The 24,208-nt window shown below is 43.7% G+C and overlaps 1 protein-coding gene across 1 annotated transcript; it reads left to right on the top strand.

Moving 5' to 3' along the window:
• The first annotated feature begins 1,629 nt into the window (after positions 1-1,629).
• On the top strand, positions 1,630-23,265 carry LOC142765441 (uncharacterized). The gene is made up of 10 exons (XM_075866472.1): positions 1,630-1,721; positions 3,903-3,985; positions 6,340-6,604; positions 10,627-10,840; positions 11,862-12,039; positions 13,774-13,898; positions 18,508-18,625; positions 19,571-19,744; positions 20,801-20,908; positions 23,085-23,265. Exons 1-10 carry the CDS (start codon positions 1,688-1,690, stop codon positions 23,223-23,225), a joined length of 1,440 nt encoding a protein of 479 aa, XP_075722587.1. The 5' UTR covers positions 1,630-1,687; the 3' UTR covers positions 23,226-23,265.
• The last annotated feature ends 943 nt before the right edge of the window (positions 23,266-24,208 follow it).

Below are 24,208 nucleotides of genomic sequence, written 5' to 3'. Positions count from 1 at the left end.
TTTTATCTCTTGTAGATTTATGAGACTATAGGTTATTCCCGTAGCTTTTGTTTGTGCTTGGAGTCTCTGAAACCTGTGCTGTCAATTCCAGTCTGCATCAATGGAGTAATTGTGTCTTTCTTGAGAACCTGCCTATACAGTTTGCAGAAAATGAAGAATCGAACAGCACTACCTCTGAAATACGCGCTGTGGTGGAGAAGCCACTTTTTAATACTAAAGTGAAGAGGTCCTGCCACACATTCAAGGCATGGTCAAAAAGCGCCACCAATCGGCAGTTGAGGCTCCCGAGAACACGCGAGCCAAATGATATTGCGCAGTATGTGGCCTGGACTTGCGATAAGTTCTCAAAGAAAGCTAAAAAAATGCTTTCTCTTTTCTCGAGAAAAGGCGCTACAGGCTTGAAAATAGCTGCGTCACAAGCCCTTTTCCCGCAATTGGTTGGCTTGGGCATGACGCGCATAGGAGTTACTGGGGCCGCTGCGAGAGGTCATGGCCTGTCAGCGCGTACCCGCGTGATCACACTGAAAATCCGTGATTTGAAGATAAAAAACAGACAGAAAAAGTGCTCAATGTCAAGAGGCGCGTGAGATACACTTTTCCCAAGTTCCATCTTTTCCTGATAATCTCCCAGTGCTCTCTTCGGGACGAGAGAGGAGGGAATGTAACTGCAGCGTGTGACAAATATTTGTAACTCCGCTCGTACTGGACGAAATCTAGAAACATTTGGGGCACTCAATCTGCCAGGCGATAAGCTCCTTTATTGTACAAATTTTATGGCTGCTTAAAAAACTGCTGCAGGGCCCCTTTTCTAAGCGTTTATTGACGTTGGTTTTGAGAACATGTCGGATTCCACGTTTTTGCTTTGTTTGATGCGTGCTGCAAGTCGATGTAATATTCCAAAATGTTGATTGACTCCAAAGTTTATAAATTCATCATCTACACACTGCACAAATCTGTGGTTTATTGCTAATATGCTACGACTTTTACGAACTGTAGGCTATCCCGAAAAGAGAGATCACACCGTTACGATACCCATATTGGTGTTCGGCTGTGTCTATAGATTGTCATTCACTGCAACTTCTACTCTTTTACAGCCCAAAGGTAAGTGTAGCACCCTTCTCTTAATTTTGGTTTTTCGCCATTAAGCAGGTTTTTTTATTTGAAGAACTGGGGAGGGGGATAAAGTTGTTTTCCAACGCTACCACGTGGGAGTGGGGTGATGGTACAGAAGTTGATCAATAAATTTTATAAGATAAGTGTCAACCTGTGAAATTATCATGATGATGTGCTGGTACAGTACGCACGGATTGAAAAGCGACATCATTTTTGTTTGTATGAGAATTGTTATGAGTAATCACTCGAAATCACCACTTCGGGTCGGTGTAAGTCTTTCTAGTGAAGGTAACGTTGGTTGCGCTGATAGCGCACGAAGTGTGCTTGTACAGTTTCAGCACGAGAGGCATGTAATATTCTGTGGACATGGCTTTAGGTAAATTTTCCTTACACTAATGTAAAAAATTGTTCCTCAATTGAAAAATATTGACTTTAGGACCATGTATTTATAATATAGACTACATTTCTCCCACTATCATCGAGTACGTCGGAATATGCCATTCTTTTTCGCAGAGACCATCGGCGATATTGGTTTGCCGTTTGCTGTGTTTTGCTTCTCATCCTGCTCCTCGGGATGGTGCTTCTGTCCTCTTCCGACAGCTCGACTGGTGAGCAAGCCATTGTCTTCTTTACGAAGTGGTGCCGATTGTTATTTTCAGGCTCAACACGGTGCTCCCGAGAGTAGTTTTGTTTGACAGATTCACGAGGAAAGATTTTCTGGCCACATTTGCAGTAGGTCGTGTTTTCAACCTTGCATTTAAAGATTTGCAGCTGTTTCCAGTGGGGGGCACCCCTAAGAGACCTTACAAATGCAGCGCTTGATTGTTTACCACTACGTTTCTAATTGGAAAAATATTATATCGAAACAACAGGCGCATTCCCGCCATCGCTGTAGTGTTTTGTATAAAAATCGGATTGATAACATGGCCTCGCACGTCGTATTTTCTATGCGTGAGTAAAAACACACGACAGGATGCCTGCGAATACTGTTCAAGCAGATATGAAACACGCTGGGAGCTTCTGTGAAGTAATTTGTCCTTGGAAAAAAAAAGGCAAAGGGTGGACGGAGAACACGCGCTAGTGGCAGACAATGCGCACCATGACCGAGCGGTTATAGTCGGTCACGTATCTTAACATACGCGTGGTATACTAATCTTTATAAAGTCATGTTGGGAGATACGGTGGTAGTAGGGTATGACTATAGTGCATTTTATAGTTCGGCTTTGTGACGGCGACTGCAGAAGAACCGAACAATGCAGCAGTCGTACCTTGCTTGCATCCTATATCCCACTACCTGCTGAAGATAGGCAGCAGAGCCGACATGCCGGTCGCGTTTTTTGCACCTGAGTGTCTTCAGGATCTAAGTGGCTGAGTAAATAGGAAAAAACAAATAATGGGCTAGAGACTGCGTCTACCGTCTGTGGGGCTTCATTCACGCTGCCCTACAGACGTTTTACACAATGCACGCGCAATGTGGTCTGTTCTATAACTTGTCTTGAGGTCGAACGCATATCGGACAGACTGGCAGGTGCTTAAAGAAAAGTCTCGAGAGCACTATTAGAACGCCCAACAGATCCTTTAGGGTTACATTGCTGTGCTTGTAGCTGCGTTACACGCCTCGGAGGTATGATAGTGCGGAGCCTCTCATCAGACAAGATCACTATAATCGGTTGCAACTTTAGAACAGCACTTCCTCCTCAAAGGCCGATGCACGCAAGCCTGCTCCATTGAGCATGTTCTACAGACTTGCGTCATGGGACGGACGGCTGTTGTTACCACCTGCAGAGAATGTTGCAGAGAGCAAGAGTGGGGCTATTCCCTCAGTCGCTGAGGTGGTCGGCTGCCGCGCTTCTGTCGTCTCGACTTGCCCGACTTATTAAGTGGTATAGATTAGGCAAGAAAGCGGTAAACATAGAAAAACAGGAAGAAGCCACTACCACTGACCAAGAAAGAAAACCAGTTTCTCGATCTGTAGTTAGATAAGTAAGCGTTTGCAATAAATGGATGAAAATAGCAAGAAATTGTTTAACAGTTTTTTTATTTTCGTGTATATGATATATGCTTCATGAAGTGCGTCAAATAATCAGCTGCTAGCGCTAGAGTGTGTACCCATTCCGTTCCCGTCTTGCGCCCTTATAAATGCGAGTACATATTTAAGTTGGGCTATGCCAGGCATTCGCGGTGTCCGTGCGCCCTAAGGTGTTAGCTCTTCGCTCTCGTCGTTTTTCCATAGCAACAACTGCGGACGTGTGCACTTATCTTCGCCCCTAGAAACCGAACAATAAGATGCGAGAGAGTGTATAAGGGCGTAGGTGCAGTGCTTTGCCGCTCCTTCTCTCGCCGTTTGCTCTCTCCCTTGCCTGCGCCCCACTCTCCCGTGCGGTCGCGCCTTACTCAATACTGTTCGCTGGCTGGGTGCCTCTCAAGAACATCCGGAAACGCGCGAACACGCCATTCAGAAACGCCAACGCCGAGTCGAGAATGCTGGCGCCCAATTTTCCCGCCCACTAGCTCCTCACTCTCGACGGATGGCTGGCTGGGTCTCTCTCAAGACGATGGCAGAAGTCGGTGAAGATAATGACGCTAATGCTACACTCTCTCGGTGCAAGAAATGCATTCGCATTTCCTCACGATTGCCTTCGAACAGGTAGGCTCATTTTTCTTTTCGTTTCAAAGCTTTATACTTCGCGTGGGTGAGTCATTTTTCTCTAGATTTTCGTTTCATTGAAGACACTAGGAACTTGTATGACGACTGTATAAATCCCTTTGCTCTTTATTCTTTGCTTAAGAAACGACCGACGATAACGGCGGAGGGAACGATGACAAGTCTCACTACGTTGTAAATCCATCTGGCGGCGGAAAAACCCCTCCTGTGAGTAACAGTCACCCTTGCGTTGGTCGCAAGCTTAGCTCGTAAAAAACTAGTGGTGGTAACAATGAAGAAAGCGTATAGCCGAGTGGCCTCATTGTTTATATTTTCTTCTTTTTTGATTTATCTCCGTTTTTTTATTTTTTGCATGTTTATTTGTACTTATTTCTGTTGTATCTATTTTTTTTGTCACTTGGTTTACATGTCTTTGTTTTTGTTGGCTTTCTGTCTTTCGTGCCCTCTCTGTTTCTACATATTTCTCTCTCCTTTCTCCATCTCGTGTGTCGATTATCTATCTTCCTCTCTTTTATTTATTTCTATTTCTTCTGCTTGTTTTCATGTTGAGCTTTACTCTGTACTCTTCTTCTTTCCCTCTTCGTTCCCCTCACATGTAAAGGGTACAGCCACATCAATCCATCTATCAATCGGTTTATAGCGCGAGAACAGAACGACAACAGAGACAAGAAGGACACGAGTACTTGTGTCCCTCTTGTCTCTTTGTTGTCGTTCTGTTCTCGTGCTATAACTATCGTCATGTCATAACAACTAGCCCAATCTGCCACGCTTCAACTCAGCAACGTTGGCGCGGGAGCGTGAGCTCTCCGCTAGCGCATGTCGCCTCGATAAGCAGACGCTTTCAACCCTGTAATACCCATGATCAATTTTACCTTCAGGTAAATTGCGAGCAAACGCTGAACGTTCTCATTCTTCTTGTGCTGTGCATTTTAGAGAAAATATGAGTGGAATTTCGTTTGAGGCATAAATATAATTACCATAAATTGAAATAGTTGCTACTGTATTATATGTAAGTGACTGTACCTTCTTCATAACATGTGAAATTTGCAATAGCTGCTTATTGTGACACCTATGGTAGCTTTTAGTAGCTTTATTGAGGTATTTTATTTAATGTATCAAACATGATACAATTGGCATTATAAGGATTATTAGGCAACGCTCCTTGTTAGCAAGCTTGTTTAAATTCTTCGCTACTTTTCCCAACGCTGATGATTCACTAGAAAATTGGTTTCATGATTGCGGTGTCGTCGACATCAATGGCGCGTCTTCTCAGTTTGAAATTATTCTTGTCTAATCACCGTTAGGCTCATCGCGTCGAAATTAACGCAGTAACTGAATGGCAGTTGCATTGTTTTCTGCCAATGATAATGGCATAATAATGCAACTATCACTGAGCTAATCGTTGTAGTCGTGTGCAATTCTGCCGTTTTTTTTTTAATATTATGGGCAGGGGCAAACAGAAGGACTCGAAACGACAGCCAGGCTGCCCCTGGCAGGAGGAAAAAAAGAGAGCCACGGTTGGGGCGTGACAACCAAGCCTCGTTTTTTACTGCATCTACAATGATGTCACCTTGCGCCAATAATGAACACTGCGCTCAAAGTGCACATGTCTGCACCCCCCAAAAAACAAACAAACAAACAAACAAACAAAACTTGGGGCCCTACGACCGCGCCAGAATCGGGCGCTGTTTAAACATACTGAACAATAGGGCCAGTGCTGATGAAAACATATTGTCACCCAAACAGAAGAACGCTCTCACTCTTCAACTCACTCACACGCCCCCACACTGACTGTGGAAGACGCCGTACGGTCAGACGCCCATGTCCCATTGATAATGAAGACCTAGGGCTACCTTTCTGGGGCACGGTAGCACTTGACAATATCGGCTCTAGCGAGCACATGCTTGCTGGATGGAGGATGCTTACACACAGAACACGACACTATACAGTTTCATCATCCCGCTAGGATGACGAGTGGAAGCCGGCACAGGATTTCTGATTGTTCTGCGATGTCGAGTGCGTTCATCGCTCATGTTTCAGCAAACGCTGTTGAGGACACTGATCACAAGAAAAAAACGCCGAAAGGGCACCAGGTAATGAGAAGCACATGCGATCATAAACTGCCAAATAATACAAAGGGAGGCACCATGATAAACGCGATGACGCAGTGTGACATCTTGAAGCAAGGGCAAAATTTCATATACAGATCCCCTTAGACGGCATCCACAGGAATGTGTGCATGAATTTTGTTTACCGTGACACACGCCATGCATATGTGCTTACAAGGTTTGGTGCCAGTTGGCACCATGCATTTCCTGTTTCGTTTCAGCTGTAGCTTCCTCGAGCGTCCATGGTGTGCTATAGATGGGCTCCGCACACACGGCGCAAGCGCGTACGAGTAAATGCGTCAGTATGTACCACGAAATACGTCAATGCGCGAGCAGTGTTTGAGGCACTGTAGATCAATTTTTGAGTCATCCCTGTCTCTCTGACCGAGCGCGAGATGTGGGGACTTTGGCACTCGAAACTATATAGATGACTCGAAGCTTCACGGCGTGCAGAGCCGTGGCGCTTCTACAAAGGTTGATCTATCGAAGACGACTTCTGGAGGAGGCCACAAGCCTGGCGGGAAGACGACTTCTGGGGGAGGTCACAAGCCTGGCGGGAAGACGACCTCGAGGCATGCTCCAACCCACGGCGGAAAGACCATAAGACTCGGACCTATCGTGACAAAGCCAGGCACACCGGAGCCCGGTCACCATACCAGTGTTGCCCCCAGAGGACCGACCCATAAACCTACGACTACTACTCCACCTCCAATCATCGGTTTGTATCTTTCCGGACATTGTACAGCAAGCAGGGCTTTCTGACGCTGTGGGGACGAGTATACAAATGAGCATACACGCGTCCTCGAAAAAACAATGATACATCCTTTAGACGGTCTAAAATATATTTAAACAATCTATAGTTTGTCTAAATCAACTTTTGTAAGGACAGAGGCAAAAAAAAAGTGGGGACCCAAGAACTTTTTCATAACAAGCTGTGAAAGGGCGCTTTTTATGTACCTATGTTTTTGCGTCTTTCTGTCTTATACCGCCGAAGAAATATCAAAGCATCCTCCTGTAGCATTTGGAGGCGAATGAACTACGTAATTACTGGTAGATGATGGGCTCTGGTGTTATGCGCATTGTAGTTTCTGTACACACTTGTTCCCGAGCTTGTTGTCTCTCTCTTGCCTCTCATTCGTAATTCAGGTGCACTGTATAAAATTGAAGATGTTCTCGTGAGTATTCTCATATCTCTCGCATTTCATATTCCTCTATTTTGTTTGCACTGTATTTACCTGTTCGCCACGAACAACGTTTATTTAATTCTGATGGACAAGCCTGCTTTCTATAATGTTCGAGGGCCCTCCACCACCCCACGTTGAAAGACGAGGAGGTGGTTTTCTCCTTTCTTTCGCTATTGTTCACACAAGCAATGCATCCTCCTCACCCCTTACTTCTTAAAAGCAAATGAACAATGTCAGCAATATGCGCTATAGCCTATCAGGTTTTAAATCTTCTCGGCTAGGTGCTGTTGACACCGCTTGCGCAGTTTTAAACAAACCAAATGAAGTGTTAATCGATTCATCCATCGCGCACGATATTCGTGCGAGACAAGGAAGAACGGATGAACGACTGCTTGGCGAAATAGTGTAGGAGACAAATGACACTTTATATTTCACGTAAATGGACCAATCGAGAGCATGTACGCTATAAACGTCACGGGAAGTGCTATCTGCGTCACAGAAGTGCACAAGAAGGATAATAAATATCAGGAGAGAATATTGCGCTTGCTTATTTTTTGTATTCGCTCAGCCGGGTGAGTGGTCCTTTAACGGAGCCCTCAACACTGCTTCAACTAGTCATAGAATAGATTTGCTACAGGCACTCGTGAATTCACTGCTGTAAAATGTTTTTGAATCCACCCCCAACAAGCGGAGTTCTATTTATCGCATGCTGCAATTGCATTCTCTCTTCTCTCGCCCCAATGAAAGCGCTGGAAGCTAAGCAGGGAGGGATGGCATGGAGAAATCAGGCGTGTCGCGCACGCCTCACGACTATGAGCACTTTTTCCTTTTTTTTTCTTTGAATACGCGGCTTTTCAGTGCGATGGCAGGCGTATGTGTGAACAAGTCGCGGCCTCCCGCGGCGATCTCTGTAACGACCGAGCGCGCCATGTTTAATTCAGCCAATTGCTCAACCAACGGCTGTGACGCGTGAATAATGAGCATCTTCCGTCATTTGTAAAGAGAAGAGAAAGCAATTCTTTGAATTTGAGAATTCAAAAGGAGTTCCAGGTTGCATGCTCCACTATATTACGCTGATGTGTATTCTGGTAGCCTTCACGGCTTCAGGTATTAGAGAAAGATTATTGGTCAGCTGCCAGTTTGTGATATAATTACTTGCTACGTGACGCCCACTGACTGACAAAGTGTGTTCTACACTCGCCGTCGCGGCTACTGGCGGCGCTGGAATTTTTCAGGATTGAATGGATATATATGGTTCATAATGTGGACGGGGTATGCCTGCCGCTGTAGCTCAGGTGGCAGAGTGTTACAAATTACTTGCCAGTGCACGGAAGTTTTCCTTCTGCTTTTATTTCTGCGGTTTAGATTACATTTACTAGATGTAACATTCCGTATACTTTATTTAAACCATTGTCTATTAGTTCTTGCTAATGTTGAGTTTGACAGACACGATTCCTAAAACTTCCCCTTCTTTCCTTTAACAAGAAAAGGTTTACTTGAAACACGGGTATCATGTTGCTGATATCATGTTGCTGAGATATCTTTGCCATGTTGGCAAGCCGCTTTCGCTAGAGATACGTCAAATGTTAGGACCAGCAGACTTTTACTCTCACGAGCTGTTTTATCATGACACATTTTTGAGGTGCACAGGCCTTCATTGTCGAGCTTAGAGGTGATCTGGCCCCCACTTTCAATCACACGACTATTTTGTTTTGGTGCACATTTGCACATTTCAACTAATAGAAATTTCCGAATTGTTCTTGTAGAAGTAGTGACACGAATTTTGGTGCATTGTTTTAAATGAAAAGCCGAGTGCCGAGAACTCTAGAAAGAGTATCGTTACACTTACAACACATACATACGTACATGCATACACACATCCATCCATCCATCCATCCATACATACATACATACATACATACATACATACATACATACATACATACATACATACATACATACATACATACATACATACATACATACATACATACATACATACATACATACATACATACATACATACATACATACATACATACAAAGAACTTTAATAAAACAATGCATTGAATATATTCTGACTACTCTTAACCTAAACCATCGATTTTGATTTTGGTAAGGATGCGGCGGCTTTGAACTGACATGTTAACAGAAGTCTGACGTCATTAGAATACTGCAATTCACCACACACTAGCAATAGTTGTCATGTTGCTGTCAGTCACAGGTGATTCACCTAAGCAACGATGAGTTAATTGCCATCCGGAGACACTGGCAGCAATTTCTGCGATTCGGGCGTCATGCAGGGCGCAGACTTTGAAGCGCAGTGAACTGTCCTTACTTGCGATAATGTACGTTGAGATAAGGCATGGTTTCAGATGTTTACAGGAGAAACCTTTGGAGTAAATGTTTGATACGTGTTGTCCCTCTCAGTTGTGCGGAGGAGAGTGTTGATAGTGCACACATTGGAAATAAAACTGCCCTTCTTGGGATAGCTCCAAACCATGTTAGTACTTGTTTAATGTGATGTCTGATGGTCCACGCATCTTGTAAACCTGAGGGTATTTCCGTTGATGTGAGCTAAAGTTGCACGTAGTAGAAGCCTTTGAGCTTCCAAAGACGAGCACGGACATACATGTTCCCCAAAGCCGTCAGTGCACTAGATGGTATCAGCCAGAACGTTTTCATGCATGTCAAAGCATGTCAGTTCTCTTCTATTGCGATGTCTCATTGCCTGCGCATCTTGTCAACTGTGAGGGCATTTCCGGTGAAGTAAGCTAAAGTTGCATGCTGTTCAAGACTTGATCTTCCAAAGAGGGGCACTAACATCCATGTTCCCCAAAGCCGTCAGTGCGCTTGACGGTATCGGCTATAAAACGCTTGCTTGCTTGCTTCTATGAATATGCATGGGCGAATACTACACGAAGACACAGATGTAGGGAGGCTAGTCGGCCAGGTGTAGGGAGGCCAGTTGTCACAATATTTGAGGTGGTAACCTTATGTGGAATGTACGAATAGAACAGATGTCAGCGGTATAGACTTTTTACTAGTGATTTCTGCACTGAAATCTGTTCTTCTGTTGCTGCACGTATTTCTTTCAAAAATGTGCAAGAAATTCGCTCCAGATATTGTTGACAAGATTTACCGGGCATGGAGCGCCTAAAAAAAAAAAAACGGCAGGAACGTAGTTAACAGGGCTCATTCATATGAATGTATTGTCGTCAAGTCTTGAAAAACAAACAAAACCACAAATCTGATGAAACACAGCAACTCGAGCAACCACTCACATTCAATTGAAGCGTTAGTTTCACAAAGAAGCACTTATGAAGAAATACCCGAAATCACGTAGAGCACGTGCAAAAATTTTTTTACGCTATTCCTACAATGAATCCCCTAAATTTCTACACATAACTAAGCCTCGCCCTCGCATGTTTGCCAGAAAAGCACTCGCCATTCAACGGAAATGAAAGACCAAAATGTGTAATGTGAACGAAATTGCATAAATATACATATTGGTGCCTGCAGAAGTGAGTGACTCCTGTTTTGCTATCTTGTGCAGCGACAAAGATGCCCCTCGTGTGCACAGTGAGCAGCGTGGGCAGCGCACAAATCCTGCTGCCTCAGTTGCATGTGTGCTCTTACGTCTTCTTCACGCACGTCATGTCGAGGAACAAACGCCTGTACGCCTCGGATGGCAGTGGGGCATTTCAGGACTTCGCTCGCGCCATAGAAGCGTCTGGTGGCTACACTGGTGGAATCTCCTTTGACATGCGGTAAGTGAGCATAAGACGTTCGGAAAATACCTTTTGAACCCCCCGAAAGTACCATCGACAGCATGAAGACAAAGTATTCATGATTAAAAAGAAGCAGGACAGCGGAAAAAGCTATGGACCAGCACTCAGACATATAATGACGCTGTTTGTCTGCGCTCGCTTGTTTCTGTTTGATAGTCCATCGTTTTTTGCACTGTTATATTTTTTGATCATAGAAAACCAACTGGCCTGATTTAACGCAATCGACATGTAATTCAAAACATAATTTTTCTTTAAAGTGTTTCGGTTCTGACGTGATCGCGAATGGTGATCTATATGACAAGAACACCTGTAGATTATATCGCCAAATGTAGTTCGTCACGTACCATGGCGTCATGCGATGACGTTATTGCTTGACGTGGTTCCTTGGTCAAAAGTAGGCTCATCACGGAGGCAGTGCGAGAAGCTGCCCGGCGAGGTTCAGGTAGCTTGCTGGGCCATCGATTCAAGAGGCAATGCAAAACGCCGATGAGCACCGAAAGCCTTCGGAGGAGAAAGGGGCAGGATAAAATGGTTTCCCCCTCTAGTATTTTCAGGCGTATGTATGAGGAACATTGAGTCTTCCTTAACATGGCTCTCGTACGACTGTTATATGTCACAATGACACAATATAGGCTACCTTTTTTTATTCGTTATCAAAATCAAAAGCTGGTGCGACGCAAAGTATTCGATAAAGACTAGCGGTGCCTTGAACATTTCATTCGATGCCGGAATCAACCGCAAAAGCTTTACAGAGAAAAACATACAGGCACACACCAACTTTTCATGCATGAGAAATGGCTTAGGCCTTCTTTTTCGCAATAGGCGGCCATAAGTACGAAAGTTGGTAAATAGGCGCGGCGTTTTGAGTAGTGCAGTTATGCTTCAGGAGCACAATGAGCTGCACTCTGTATGGTGATAAGTCACAGTAAGTCGGTTTAGAGTTTGCAAGTTTTGATATGCATATAAAGTGGAAATTCAAGCGGAACCTCTTTGTGCCCAGGTACGGCATCAACGAAAAAACTGGGGCAGCCTTACTGCCTACTGCCTTGGAGGAGGCCCGCACTGAACTGCTCGAACTGTACAACAAGAGCAACATCAAACACTACGGCATCCTCAATTGCATCACAATGCCAGGTCTTATGAGCTATCTCGTGGCGGTTCTGCCCAGCACGTTTTCGGTGAGAAGTATAGTCATGCCTCTCGACAAGCACAAGGACAGTCGTTTATTACTTGTTTCCGCTGTTTTTGCCAGGTTTCTGATATTTATTTTCCTGTGTGTGCAGTGTACCAAATCACTAGTGGTAATTAACAATACTTGTGCCTAAATGGCTATGGTAAAATCTATCTTAATGTATCAAGTGGCAATATATTATTCCTATTTCATCAAAAGCATATTCTTGAGTTTTCAAAGAAGAAACACCTTAAAGTGTCGTCATTATTATTTTCACAATAATTCTTCGCCTATCCTAGGTCTACTACAGGCTGAACGCCTCTGCCAGCGATCTCTAATTTACTATATGTAGAGCAAACTACATACATATACACTAGCGAATTTATCAATTCACCTCTTTGAACAGGGTAATGAATGATAAAAAAACACACTCACTGCCAGAACGAGCCTTTATACGCTGTTTTGTCCGAGTCCATTGCGGTGGATTAGCGATTACGGCACTAGGCTGCAGACAGGATGGTCGTGAGGTCGATCCCAGTCGTAGCGGTCTTGTTTCAATGAAAGCAAAATGCTACAGGCCTGTAGGCGTGTATTAAAGTGTACATTACATAATCTTAGATAGCCATGACTTCCGGAGCCATTTAATACGGTGTCTTTATTATTCATATCCTTGTTATGGTATTCAAAACTTCAAGACCTATAAAACTTGGCGTCTAAAAACTTGTACAGCGGAACAAGCAAAACGGATGATGCCTAGTTTTGAAATCTTTCACGAAGTTTCATTACAGTTCTAATTCACGAATCGTGGTACGCTGTTCTTTTAAACTGAACACGGCGTATACTGAAAGGCCTCCGAATTCCTTCGGGTGTTTTTCAATTGTTGATTACTTGCTCAGCGCGAGTAAATAGGAGCTAAAATTTGTAGTATAGTGGTGCCGCCGTAAAAAAACAACTTCTTGAAAGAATTTCCTTTTCAAATAAAAGACGTGCAACTTGCACCAGCTCATATATGAAGCCATTTAAAGTTTTTCAAATGAAAACAGAGAAGCAGAGTAATTGAATGCTTTACGTATCAGCAGCCTTTCTACCACAGTAGATTATGAAACTCAAATTCAACTCAGAATAAGGCACTTTGTCTCTTATGCAACAAAGCACCACGAACAATGAGGTGCTTGCATTATGGCAGTGTAATGAAGAAGAAGTAGATCGGTGCAAGGACAGCAACATCGAGTGCGCAGCAGAGGCTAAAGTGCTCCTGCACTGTGCACAGTACTGCAAACTATAGCTCAACAGATCTAGTGAAATGAATCATTTTATTACAGTAACGCTATAATTAAGACATTTACCACCTGTAAAAAATAATGTCGTTAAGATTTTAAGTATGTATACTTGTGTACTGCTGCGTCTGTTCATTTACCATAATCCACACTGCCATGAACTACAAAAATGAGCTATTTTTATTAGGAAACAAAGTAGTCAAATCTATAAAGCTTCGGTTGCTACCTACGGCAAGTTGATTTTTCTTCCTCCGCAATCCTTTCCCAATTAAAGTTCAAAAGTTAAAGCATCCATATACTTTGGCATAAACGTCTCATTCCCTCTCTTTCTTGTGATTTGGTTAGGTGGCATTGACATTCACAGTTTATGATGTCGCATAATTTACTGCTTTCGTCGCAACGTCCAAGCCAGAGCTGGACATGCAAATGACTCGTGCGCCGTGCGTCTTTTTTTACATGTGCAGAAAATGAGGTCACTGCAGAGAGGCGACCCGAACGGTGTGATTGTCCTGGCCTTTGGCGCATTCCAAGTCAACGTCTCTTCTGACTGGACAATGTATTATCGGCGGTACTTCCAGGAAATTGGAAAGTGAGGACATCACGCACGTTTGTTTAGAGGTGTTCGATTTGCAGAATTACGTTCCGCAAAACGATGTGCTATAGTTTTTCAGTGTACAGTCAAAAGTCCTAATAACGAAAGTATCGCCCTTCGCAAGTCGTTTTGTTTATGAAATTGGTCATTCCGTAGAATCAAGACGGAAACTTTTTTTGTCCTTCTACATGCAGAACTTTAATCAACCGTCATTGTTTAAAGCTATGAAGCACCGGACCAGACAAGAACAAACCAATACAAATCACACCACATCCAACTCGCCTGTAGTGACTTATTTACGCTGATATACTTAAGACATCAGGAAGCAGGCGGAGGGAAGCCCTAGCTACCGACGCTAGCTTGCTTTATTCATGAGTTTTAATTCTTTTTGGCCGAGCGCTATCGACCAATGCTATTTCTTATTAGCTGAGCGCTTCCACACACGCCTACTGTAGCCGTTAAATTAGTACAAACTTCAATGACCTCCCCTTTCGTCTTGTTACAATTAACACCTACCATATATGCTTATTTAAACACTGCACACTTCTGTGTACCTGCTGCCATGAAAGTGTTGCAGATTTACCCAAGCAGTCACTTGTTTCTTTTTTTCAGTGACAAATTTTATTGAGGGAACAGGAGTTTGTAGTACACGGAGGGGTGGCTGGCAGGTCACTGAGAGCATGATCACTCAATGTGCCACTACAACGCGGCATCCTTTGGGAAAGCAGATGGGAGGGGGGAGGGGTGATAAGTGAAATATACCATGGGATGGAAACTTTCAAAGCCCCGGCATTCTTCGCAGGACAGCAAAAAAGTACGCATATAATTGGCCAGTCAGATGTTGGCCATTATTTTAATGCACAGATATGTAGTACAATTGTCGAATGACGCATACAGCTTAAGCATCGGCGTACTCTTCCCAGCCGTCATCCTCGCTACCGTACAAATGGCGCATATACGGCCAGCCTCGGCGGCGTCGAACTACACCTGGTTGCTACCATTGCCTCCGCACTCCTATAGGCTGAAACAAAAACTTAAGAAATGTCAAATGAATGTGGCGTTTCAAGTCGTCCCTCTCGTTCCGTGCCTACTACGCTTTTTAGGCGAGAGCAGTTCACTTGGTTGATCTCCTCTACTCTCGGCGGCGTGAAAGTGCTCTAGCACGCTCTGCCACTGTGTGACAGTGGTAGAGCGAGGGTGGTTTGAACGAGTACATATACTCCGGTTGGAGCCCTAAAATATGCTGACACACTCTGGCAAACGCGTTTTTGAGTGATCCTGCCTTCTCAAGAAAAATCGCCGTACAATTGTAACTTACCGACCTCAAAAAGCGAACGCGGCGTCAGGGCCCATTCCGCAAGCAAGGATCGAAATCGGCCTGCTTCGGAAATGCAGGTCAGCTGGATGCAGGTCAGTCACGTAAATCCCTGACAGTCTGCCGATATGCCATGATGCGGAGAAATCAAGGGATGCTTTTGCGAGTAGATCGGTCGAGAAAGTTTCGAACAGACCATCAGGGTAGAGAGGTCACCGTAGCCTCTAGCATTGTGTGGTGCGTACGAGCGCTATTGATCTGCAGTCCGCTGTTCTCTTCATGTAAACGGCGTGCAGCATGGTAAAAGTAAAAGCATTACAGTGGCCCGGATGCCCAGACGTTTTTAATGCGACAACGTTACAGCGTCGACTCGGAGAAAAACCGGTCTATCTTTAAATTAAGAAGAATTCACTTTCGAGGCTGGTTCAAGAAAGCACTTCGTTTAGGTGGGTTTGCTGACCACATTTTTTCACTAATGCTTACGGATGAGACCATAAAATCCCACGGATATTTATCGGGGAATGACATTTTCTGGGTTTGATGGAAAACTTTGTAAATTAAGCTTGCTTATATCAAGTTCTAGCTTTAAATCCGGTAAGACTTCTCTTTGGAGTTTAATTGAGCTTGGAAGTTCACCCAGGTTTAGAGTCTCAACCATGCTGTTTCTTTTTTTGCCTTCCATGTCTGTACATGGTCGTCCTTTATGAAAGGGAACACGCGAACGCGTGGCCGGCACTCTGCGGAGGCTGCCTACAGCACCATCAACCGACAAGTGAAGAAAGCACGTTCGCTTTTGGCGTCCTCTATTGCCAAGCAATGTAACGAGTCATGGCCAGTAGACAAGCGCTGCTAGATTACGTTCCCTTCCTCCGCGCGTGGTGAGTGATATCGGGCGATTACTGCTGCTTGCGCCGTAGCCGAGCACAGCGTTTGATATTTGATACGATGGCAGTGGACTACGCTAGGCGTCAGCAGAGAGCAAGTGCAATCTCTCAGCGCTTGTCTACCCGCCATCACTCGCTATAATTATGTTTAGGGGCGAAACAGAGAAGTTTATTGCAAACTGGTAACAACATTTCAGGTGAGTACAACCGTCTGGTGTAACAAAATCACTTGAAAAAACTACTTTTGGCGGCACCCGTTCGTCCCTCGTGGCCGTAGTAGTAGTGTGTAACAAGTATAAATTTTGACCTCCAAGGTGGTGCCGGTGAGAAATTTCTTCTGTGCGTTGTTTAACAATAAAAGATAGTGCTCAATGTACATGCCAATGGCTGCTAAGGGGGAATGAGAGACAGGAGAATCCGGCTTTTAGTTAACGCGCACGCTGCGAATTTTTTATTGTTCAACAACGCATAGAAGACACGAAAGGTTTGCAACGTTATACTCGCTAGGCGTAACCTGCTAGGTTTCAGAAAGGTTTAACGAACGTCGGGCCACAGTGCCATGAATACAGTGAACTAGTATATACCATTAACTTGAGGTGGTTAAAGGTGGGAAGTAGACACGAAGCGCAAGCCGTGAGAAAGTGTGCGTGTGCCTCCTCTCGTTGAGTCCTTGGAATGTCCGCTGGATGGCGGTGCTTCTATATGAGGAATATATGATGAAAAGATGCAAAATTTTTGTACTTAGAGTGTTGACTAGGTGGACGAATGGACACAGAGACAGATGGAGGATGGACGCACGGATGTCTGCACGGATGAATGGACGCATGGACGAGCGCAGGCGCGGATGCATGGAAGAAAGCAGTGACGGACGCACGGATGAACGTGCGGGCGCATGAACAGACGCACGCACGGACGGGTGGATGGACGCATGGGCGGCCACACAGACGCACGCATAGATGGACGGAAGCAAGAACGAACAAACGGACGGATGCTTCGTCCCACTATCCATCATTCTCTCCGTGGATATGCTGTTATTTTTTTCCAACAGATGACGCTGAAAAGCAACGTGTTTTCTTTTGCTGTCGGTATATGGTGCTGTAGGCAGCCGCCGGAGAGCGCAGGCCGCGCGTTCGCGTGTTCTCTTTCATAAAAAACGACAGTGTACAACTGTTTTTCTTACCAAAACAAAAATAATTAATTAGACAGCAAATTTTTTTAAACAGTGTTCTTCAGGAGCGATTTGAATTCAATCAAAGAATAATAAGATATTCGGCATGATTCAATTTGAGCTTATTTATTTAAGTTCGCGTTTTTTATCTTAGCGATGAGCTGTTGATTCCCTTGAATTTACTAGTGTTCGCAGGACAGGTGGCGACATCCTACGCCGAGGTTTTTCCACGTGTTACTTCTGTCATCCGAAAATAGATGTATTGAAGCGCTGTCAGTCCGTAGGGCCCCTTATTCTTTCATTAATTGATCATTATATACGAAACTTCAAGCCGATGCTGTGCCATGCCTTGTTACAGCGCCTGATCTTCTCATTTATTTCAGAGAAAGTAGCAGCAAAAGGCGAAATCACTCGTGGTAGAAAAGCTGTAATTGCTCTGTGACGTTTGACAATGAATTGAGTGCCGCCTAAAGCATAAATACTACTGTACACGCAATTAGAAAACGTGCAAGAAGCAGCAATTCACAGGTGTAGCAGAATAAGTGTACCTTTAAGAAGGCAAATGTGGCGTACCGGTATTTCAACAACATATCTAAAACGTTTTTATTACCCCAGACAAAGAGCCTACAATGAATTTAGGAGCAGTACGCATAGCTGTCAGTGTACCGGTAAACAATCAACTTATTACGGAAAAAGTTTGATTTTGTTTTTTCTTAGGGTACACTAAAATACATCATGCAAAATTTTATAAATTACCTCGGGCAGAGAACCGTCATAAAACTGTGGTGCATTAAGCATAACTCCTCTTAACTAAAACAGCATTCCAGTAAACACTAAACTTATGAGACCACAAAGTTTGATTCCGGTTTTGTATTTTTTTTCTTCTCATTTCTGTTACAAAGCTGGAAAGAACGGAATGTGCTTAAACGAGGAGCATGACGAATTGTTATTATTCATTGGTTATTCAGATCTTACTTTTCTGTATTGTAGTTAGAGGATGCTCAGTGTGCTCAGTGCATGTTTTCGATGTGTCGATAGCGGCGTTCTTTGTTCATCTCGTAATCTGTCAAACACGCTCTCTCTCTCTCTCTCACACACACACACACGCACACGAACACAAACAAACAAACAAACCAACCAACCAACAAACAAACTCAAGCGTTCCTTCCGAGAGCACTTTTAGGTTGACAAATATGCTGTTATTTCTTTCTGCTTTCCTACCATCTCAATGACAAACAGCTACGACGTGGATATCCTGATCGCGGTTACCAGTGAAGAGGGTCAGATAGGAGACAAGGTCTGCTACGCCGCACCGACGAGCGTCTGGAACACTACAAACACCAACTTCTCCTCTATCGTGAGTACCCGCAAAATTTTCCTTGCCGCCGATGAATAACAACAAAAAACCCTACGTTTAGCATGTAATCTGTCCTACAGAGTCGTATTACGCCTGTTTATTCGGTGAATAATCGCCAAGAATAAATAGTACCTACGGCACACGCACTATCCAGCGCACTTTGAAGATCGCATTGTGCACTTTCAGGATGGGGTATTCATGATCTTTTTTGGTTTTTATTTTTTGAGCGAAGACGACCAAACGCGCACTGGTAGGCGAAACTAGACAAGTGGCAATGGTTTCCCCTCAAGCGCACAATGGTCCATGTGATGAAACACGCAATGCCTCAAACGGTAGATCGAAGAGGCCACGTTTTTCGGCCTCTGCCTATGATTGTCGCTATATTTGTGCTTGAACACTTTTGTAGCTCTGACTTTTTATAAGCTTTTATGTTGCTAGTTTTATTGAGGGGAAAGTAGGCTGGGCTCACCATGTTTCCATATTGCCACCATTGATGAATGAGCCAATGTGGCTCATACTCGTTTTGGGGCCGCGAAGAAGAAGAGAACATTTTGGTTGCTCTGGTTTAGGTGAACTCCTGGCTGTAGGTCTTGTTTTGCTCGTGACATTACTGATGGAGGTGCTGGGTAGACCTGAACAAGAGCAACCAAAATGTTCTCTTCTTCTTCGTGGACCCAAAAAGAATATGAACCACAGGGGCTCGTTCATCAATGATGGCAACATGTTCTTATACAAAGTTCAGTACAGCGGAAAAAAATATTTGAGAACAACAATCCTGGCACTCGAATATCTTTTGGTATTCGTGGATAATACGGTTCCCAGGCGATCTCCAATTATTCTTCTTTTGTGCGAGTTCCTTCCTTACACACATTCTAACGAGTTCTGCCGCCAACGCGGGTTCCAGTTCCAAGGGTACTGTCAGCTTGGACATTACCGCCTTCGCAGGAGAGGCATTCCAAGCTGCTCCTCGACTCGCAGCATTACCCGAGAAGCAGTCTGTACGTGGGCCTTTCGTTCGAGATGGGGGTCAATCTGTACCAGCTGTCGCATAATGATACTGCAATAGAGGATGCTCCATTTGCTCCGTGTGATCAGTACACGCAAGTCGCATATGAGCAGGTAAGTGTAAAGAGCCTGCTTGACACGGTCGAGCCGCTGATGGCATATGAAAGCGCTGTAATAGTAAAGCGATCCCCACATATGTTATAGTTTGACCAGTTCACATGACGTATGCTCAGTCATATATCGCTATGATATAGAACGCAGCAGTGTAAACTGGTCCGGTTTAGTGGAGTCCCTTTTCGAGGCTTTCACGTAGCGTGTGAGCAGGACCAGGCCTTCTTTAGGAGGAGGCACTTTCGTGAAATTGAAAGGGTTGAGCTGTGCCCGTATAGTTTATTGAAACAGGGAGCAAGTGTACCAATACTATGCCGTGGAAATCTTGCCATACATAAAATGAATATCGGAATTTGCACGTTTCGATACTGTCTGTTATGTTCTCAGTACAGTAAAGCCACACTGTATAAATGCCAGCGTAGTATTTGTCGTGCAGTGAAGATTGATAATGTCGCTATCTATCGGCTACGCTGAAATAGCTCAGCGAAATTTCGTAATGCCAAGCAACTTCCTCAAAAAAGAACCGCCATCGTGAGCCCGCTCGTATCGAGATGCCACACCGAAAATTAACACCCACTTCTGAAAAAGAAAACTTCTGCCGACAGACAATAACATTTTTCGACGCCGCACCGTGTTGAATTTCGTACAGGACAAGGTCGTTCTTTTTTTTCAATGCGAAATTCTTTACGATTTGTTTTGAAGCTTAGTGCGTAAATCGAGTAAGCGACGTCCGTTCATTTCACATATTAATGTAGAGCTTGATTGACAAGAAGCAAAACTAATTATTGCCAACAACGTGGACATAAATGTCGAATAAAAGCGCATCATGGGCTCCTCCTTAGACAGCGTAGGCACTTTGTTTCTTGTTATCATCATGTTTTGACACGCTGGATTTTCCGCAGCCCTATGCGTTTTTTTTTTTCGCTTGAACGATGTTGCACAGAACGCCAAAAAAGTTGCGCGTTTCCGATTGGCGTTAAACGCATCGTCACTGCCTAAATTAGCGTTGGCTAATGCCACAGAAACAGTGATTAGATATCCCTGTACCTGTACACGCAGGTCTGCGATCCACACGTGAGACTGAAAACTCTTAACAACGTCGTTGAATCGGGAGTCATCTCTAACTATGTCTTCTTCTACGACAGCTGGGACACCATAAAAAAGAAGGTGAGTCTGCGAACATATGCAGACGTTTTTGGATCATGCGCTGATGAGATATTTTTTTATGCTGCTTAATTTAGAGATTTCAAGATGAATATTACTAAGTCAGTAATATGGTGACTTTGTTTTTTGAGATATTTTTCGAAAACTGAAATGTATACATGCCGCTAAGAAGATGAAAGAGCAAATTCGAATAAAAAAATTGGTTATCTGAATGTTCACTAATATTTCCAACTGTTTAGAATAGCACCGGAAAATCATTGTGTTGCAAAAAAGATTCTGCTTTTTAAACGCTATATTCGCATTTAGAAGAGTTTCAAGTATGCCACAAAAGATTGCGATAATTTTTTCGCAACGCAAACCACCTTTTTGGACAGCAGTGGCTCTAATGCAATAGCTACCGGTGATGTGGCAGCTGCGGATGCGGCACATAAACTTTGAGAAATTGCAGGAAGTGTCACAGTCATCTTAAACATGCTCTCGATAAATTAAATAAATGGGTATAAATATGCTTTCTGCCAATAATATCACATATATATATGAGGAAAATCGCGAACACTGGATCACTGCAACTGCTGGATTTCACTCCACGCATGAAATTTTCTATTTAAAAATTGGACGCTGCTAAACCAGTATACTTGAGTCATCGCTTCAAGGATGAAATGACCAGATAATGTTATGCGTCCACTTGTGACAAAAGCGGTAATGACCTTTGAAAAGACTGCTCTCAAGATTTGGACAAAGGCTGCATTTGCTGAACAGAATATATACTTCCGAAAAGGCAATATGGCGACAGAAAAGCAGCCTAAGAACAAGCGCATTTTTTAGTAGTTTCTATACTTTCGTACTAAGGAAGTTTGAAATTAAACTGGTGTCAGTATTGTCTTATTTATTAGGCCAAGCCTGATAGCAGCGAGGGCTTAGATATAGACTATTTTATGAATGTGTGTGTGGGCCGCCATAGTGGCTTGTTAACCTAAGTGTTTTGCATGTTGAACACCTCAACGAACATTGTTAGAATAGGCGCATACGCACAGAAACTGTTGGGTTCGTGCATATGATGTTTCATGGGCTTATTCATTCCCGTCGCGATGTGCAAAAACACGAAAACATGGGCTTAAGAGCCCAAAACGGTGGCGCCCATTTGCCTTGCGGAAAATAGTCTACACAGGTGACAGCCTGAACAAGGCTCGCAGTCCAGACAGCGTCTGGGCATGTAACTCAAGGAAGAATCGTTCATTCATTCATTCTTCATTTCATTTCACTTTATTTCCAATTCCAACATGATAGATAAAAAAACAGTTTGGACCCATAGCCAAATGCTAGAATAGGGTCCAATGATGCGATATAAGATGGCACAGTATCCAAACGATAGCACAAGGCAACAATAGTGGGTACGTCCCAATGAATAAAGGGGAAGAGGACGCACGCTGTCGCCTTGCTTTCAGGGTTCCTGTTATTTACACTCCTTTCGATTCCTACAGTATTTGCGATGAAGGCGAAAATGCTCGAGACCCGGGAACTATGGGGTCACTATATAAAACAGCTGGTGACCGAAATTTCCAGGTCCCAGCACTGTACGCAGCCTCCCAGAATAATTTTGGGGTGACATTGACAGGCAGCAATTCCATTACAATATATATGCTTTTGTGTTGACTCATTGTCAAGGTAGTTCATTTCACGACAGACGTTCCCTGCAGTATAGTGTAGTGATGGTAGAATAATATATGACGGTATTTTACTCCAGTAATATTTCCAGTGATCGCGATCACTCTATATAGTATATAAAGAGAGCTCTGTTTATATATTTATTCATTCTACTTTCAGCAAGGATATGTTTACTGTTTATTTTATTTAAAGTACGCATTTTTGTATTATGATTGCATTATAGCGAGACGTGTTTACATTTTCGCGTTATCTACTCACCATTATTTCTGACACTGGAACCCGTGTAGAATAATATGTACTGTTGAACTTTCCGCTTATATTGTACAGTGATGTGTTCGTTTTGCTTTGCTCCCGACTTGGCTCCACTTTTGTAGTCAGGCAAATACTCAGCCTTACACGGCAATTTTGTATCAAATGTAAGTTTGAATAAACGAAGCGTTACTTACCTAAACCTTACTAACCTAAAAATGGTTGATTACATGTTGACTGCTTCTGTTGCGACTTCTTGTGACAGGTTGATGCTGTGTTGAGCCTAAAATTGCCACCAAAGATCGCCTGGCTCTTGTACAACACTCACTTCTCTATGACTCCCGGAACGTGCATTTCGAGCTTCGACAGGGAGCGGAAGCTGCGGGACTACCTGGCCAGCAAATAATAAACATTAACCGCGGAAGTCCCCGTAATGGCACGTATCAATATAAGGTTGACGATGAATGTGCTTTTGGTGCTGTGTAAGTGATGTGTGAGCGCCGCGTTCATAGCCCCTAGATATTTCCCCTTTACCTAAGTAAGCACCAACAACGGCATTTTCTCTCAGCCCTCTCTCACACACAGCCAGCCTCTGCCACAATTATTTGTCTAACTATGTCTAAGTACATTAGCGACGCATCCTTAAGTGAATGAGATGTGCCTTTCTCCTCCGGTGAGCAGACGAATCGTTTCACCAGGTGCTGCCAAAGGCTTAAGACGACCATTATTGCCGAAAATGAGCGTTAGGCAATGAGATTCTTCTGAGGTTCCTCGATGGTTGTCGGTACTAAAGAAAGAACAGGGAAAAATGTAGGCACTTTAGTGGCGTCTTATTTTGTGGCAGCTGCTTTTCACGAAACCCCTTTTGGAGGGCGGCATCGATTAATCGCATCTTTCGTCTTCTCTCTGGCGCTCGTCAGAGTTTCAGTCAACTGGCAGGCGCACTTCCAGGCCACCGACCCGCGTCCATAGTCAGCGTCGAGAATCTAAAAGAATTGAATGCTAAAAATAGATAACTTCAGTGGTTTATGTATAGAACTCTTTTTTTTCTTTTTGTGTGTTTATTATGTTTGTTTAAGGTTCTTCTTTTAGAAATCTAACAACTCTAAATTATTTCCTATATTACCTAATTAATCCGACCCTCCCTTTCATCAAGTGAAATAATTTAAAAAGCAAGGCACCGTCACATTCTTGGCCTATCCCCCTGGGCGGCCTGTGCGAAGGTGTTGAGGAACCAACCAACCAACCAACACCCAAAGTTTCAGCTTCACTCAGCGGCATGGTAATGCGTTTTGGGTTTGCATCGTGTCTATCTTGTGTTGGTTCAAGCTTATCGAGCGATACATTTTACAAAGGTTACGAAATAAAGCATCGATGTTAAATAATGTA

Source organism: Rhipicephalus microplus, chromosome 6 (assembly GCF_043290135.1).
Source record: "Rhipicephalus microplus isolate Deutch F79 chromosome 6, USDA_Rmic, whole genome shotgun sequence".
In the NCBI taxonomy this organism is placed as follows: domain Eukaryota; kingdom Metazoa; phylum Arthropoda; class Arachnida; order Ixodida; family Ixodidae; genus Rhipicephalus; species Rhipicephalus microplus.
The sequence above is the reverse complement of the archived record's forward strand: the minus strand, read 5'-3'. Positions and strand labels throughout refer to the sequence as shown.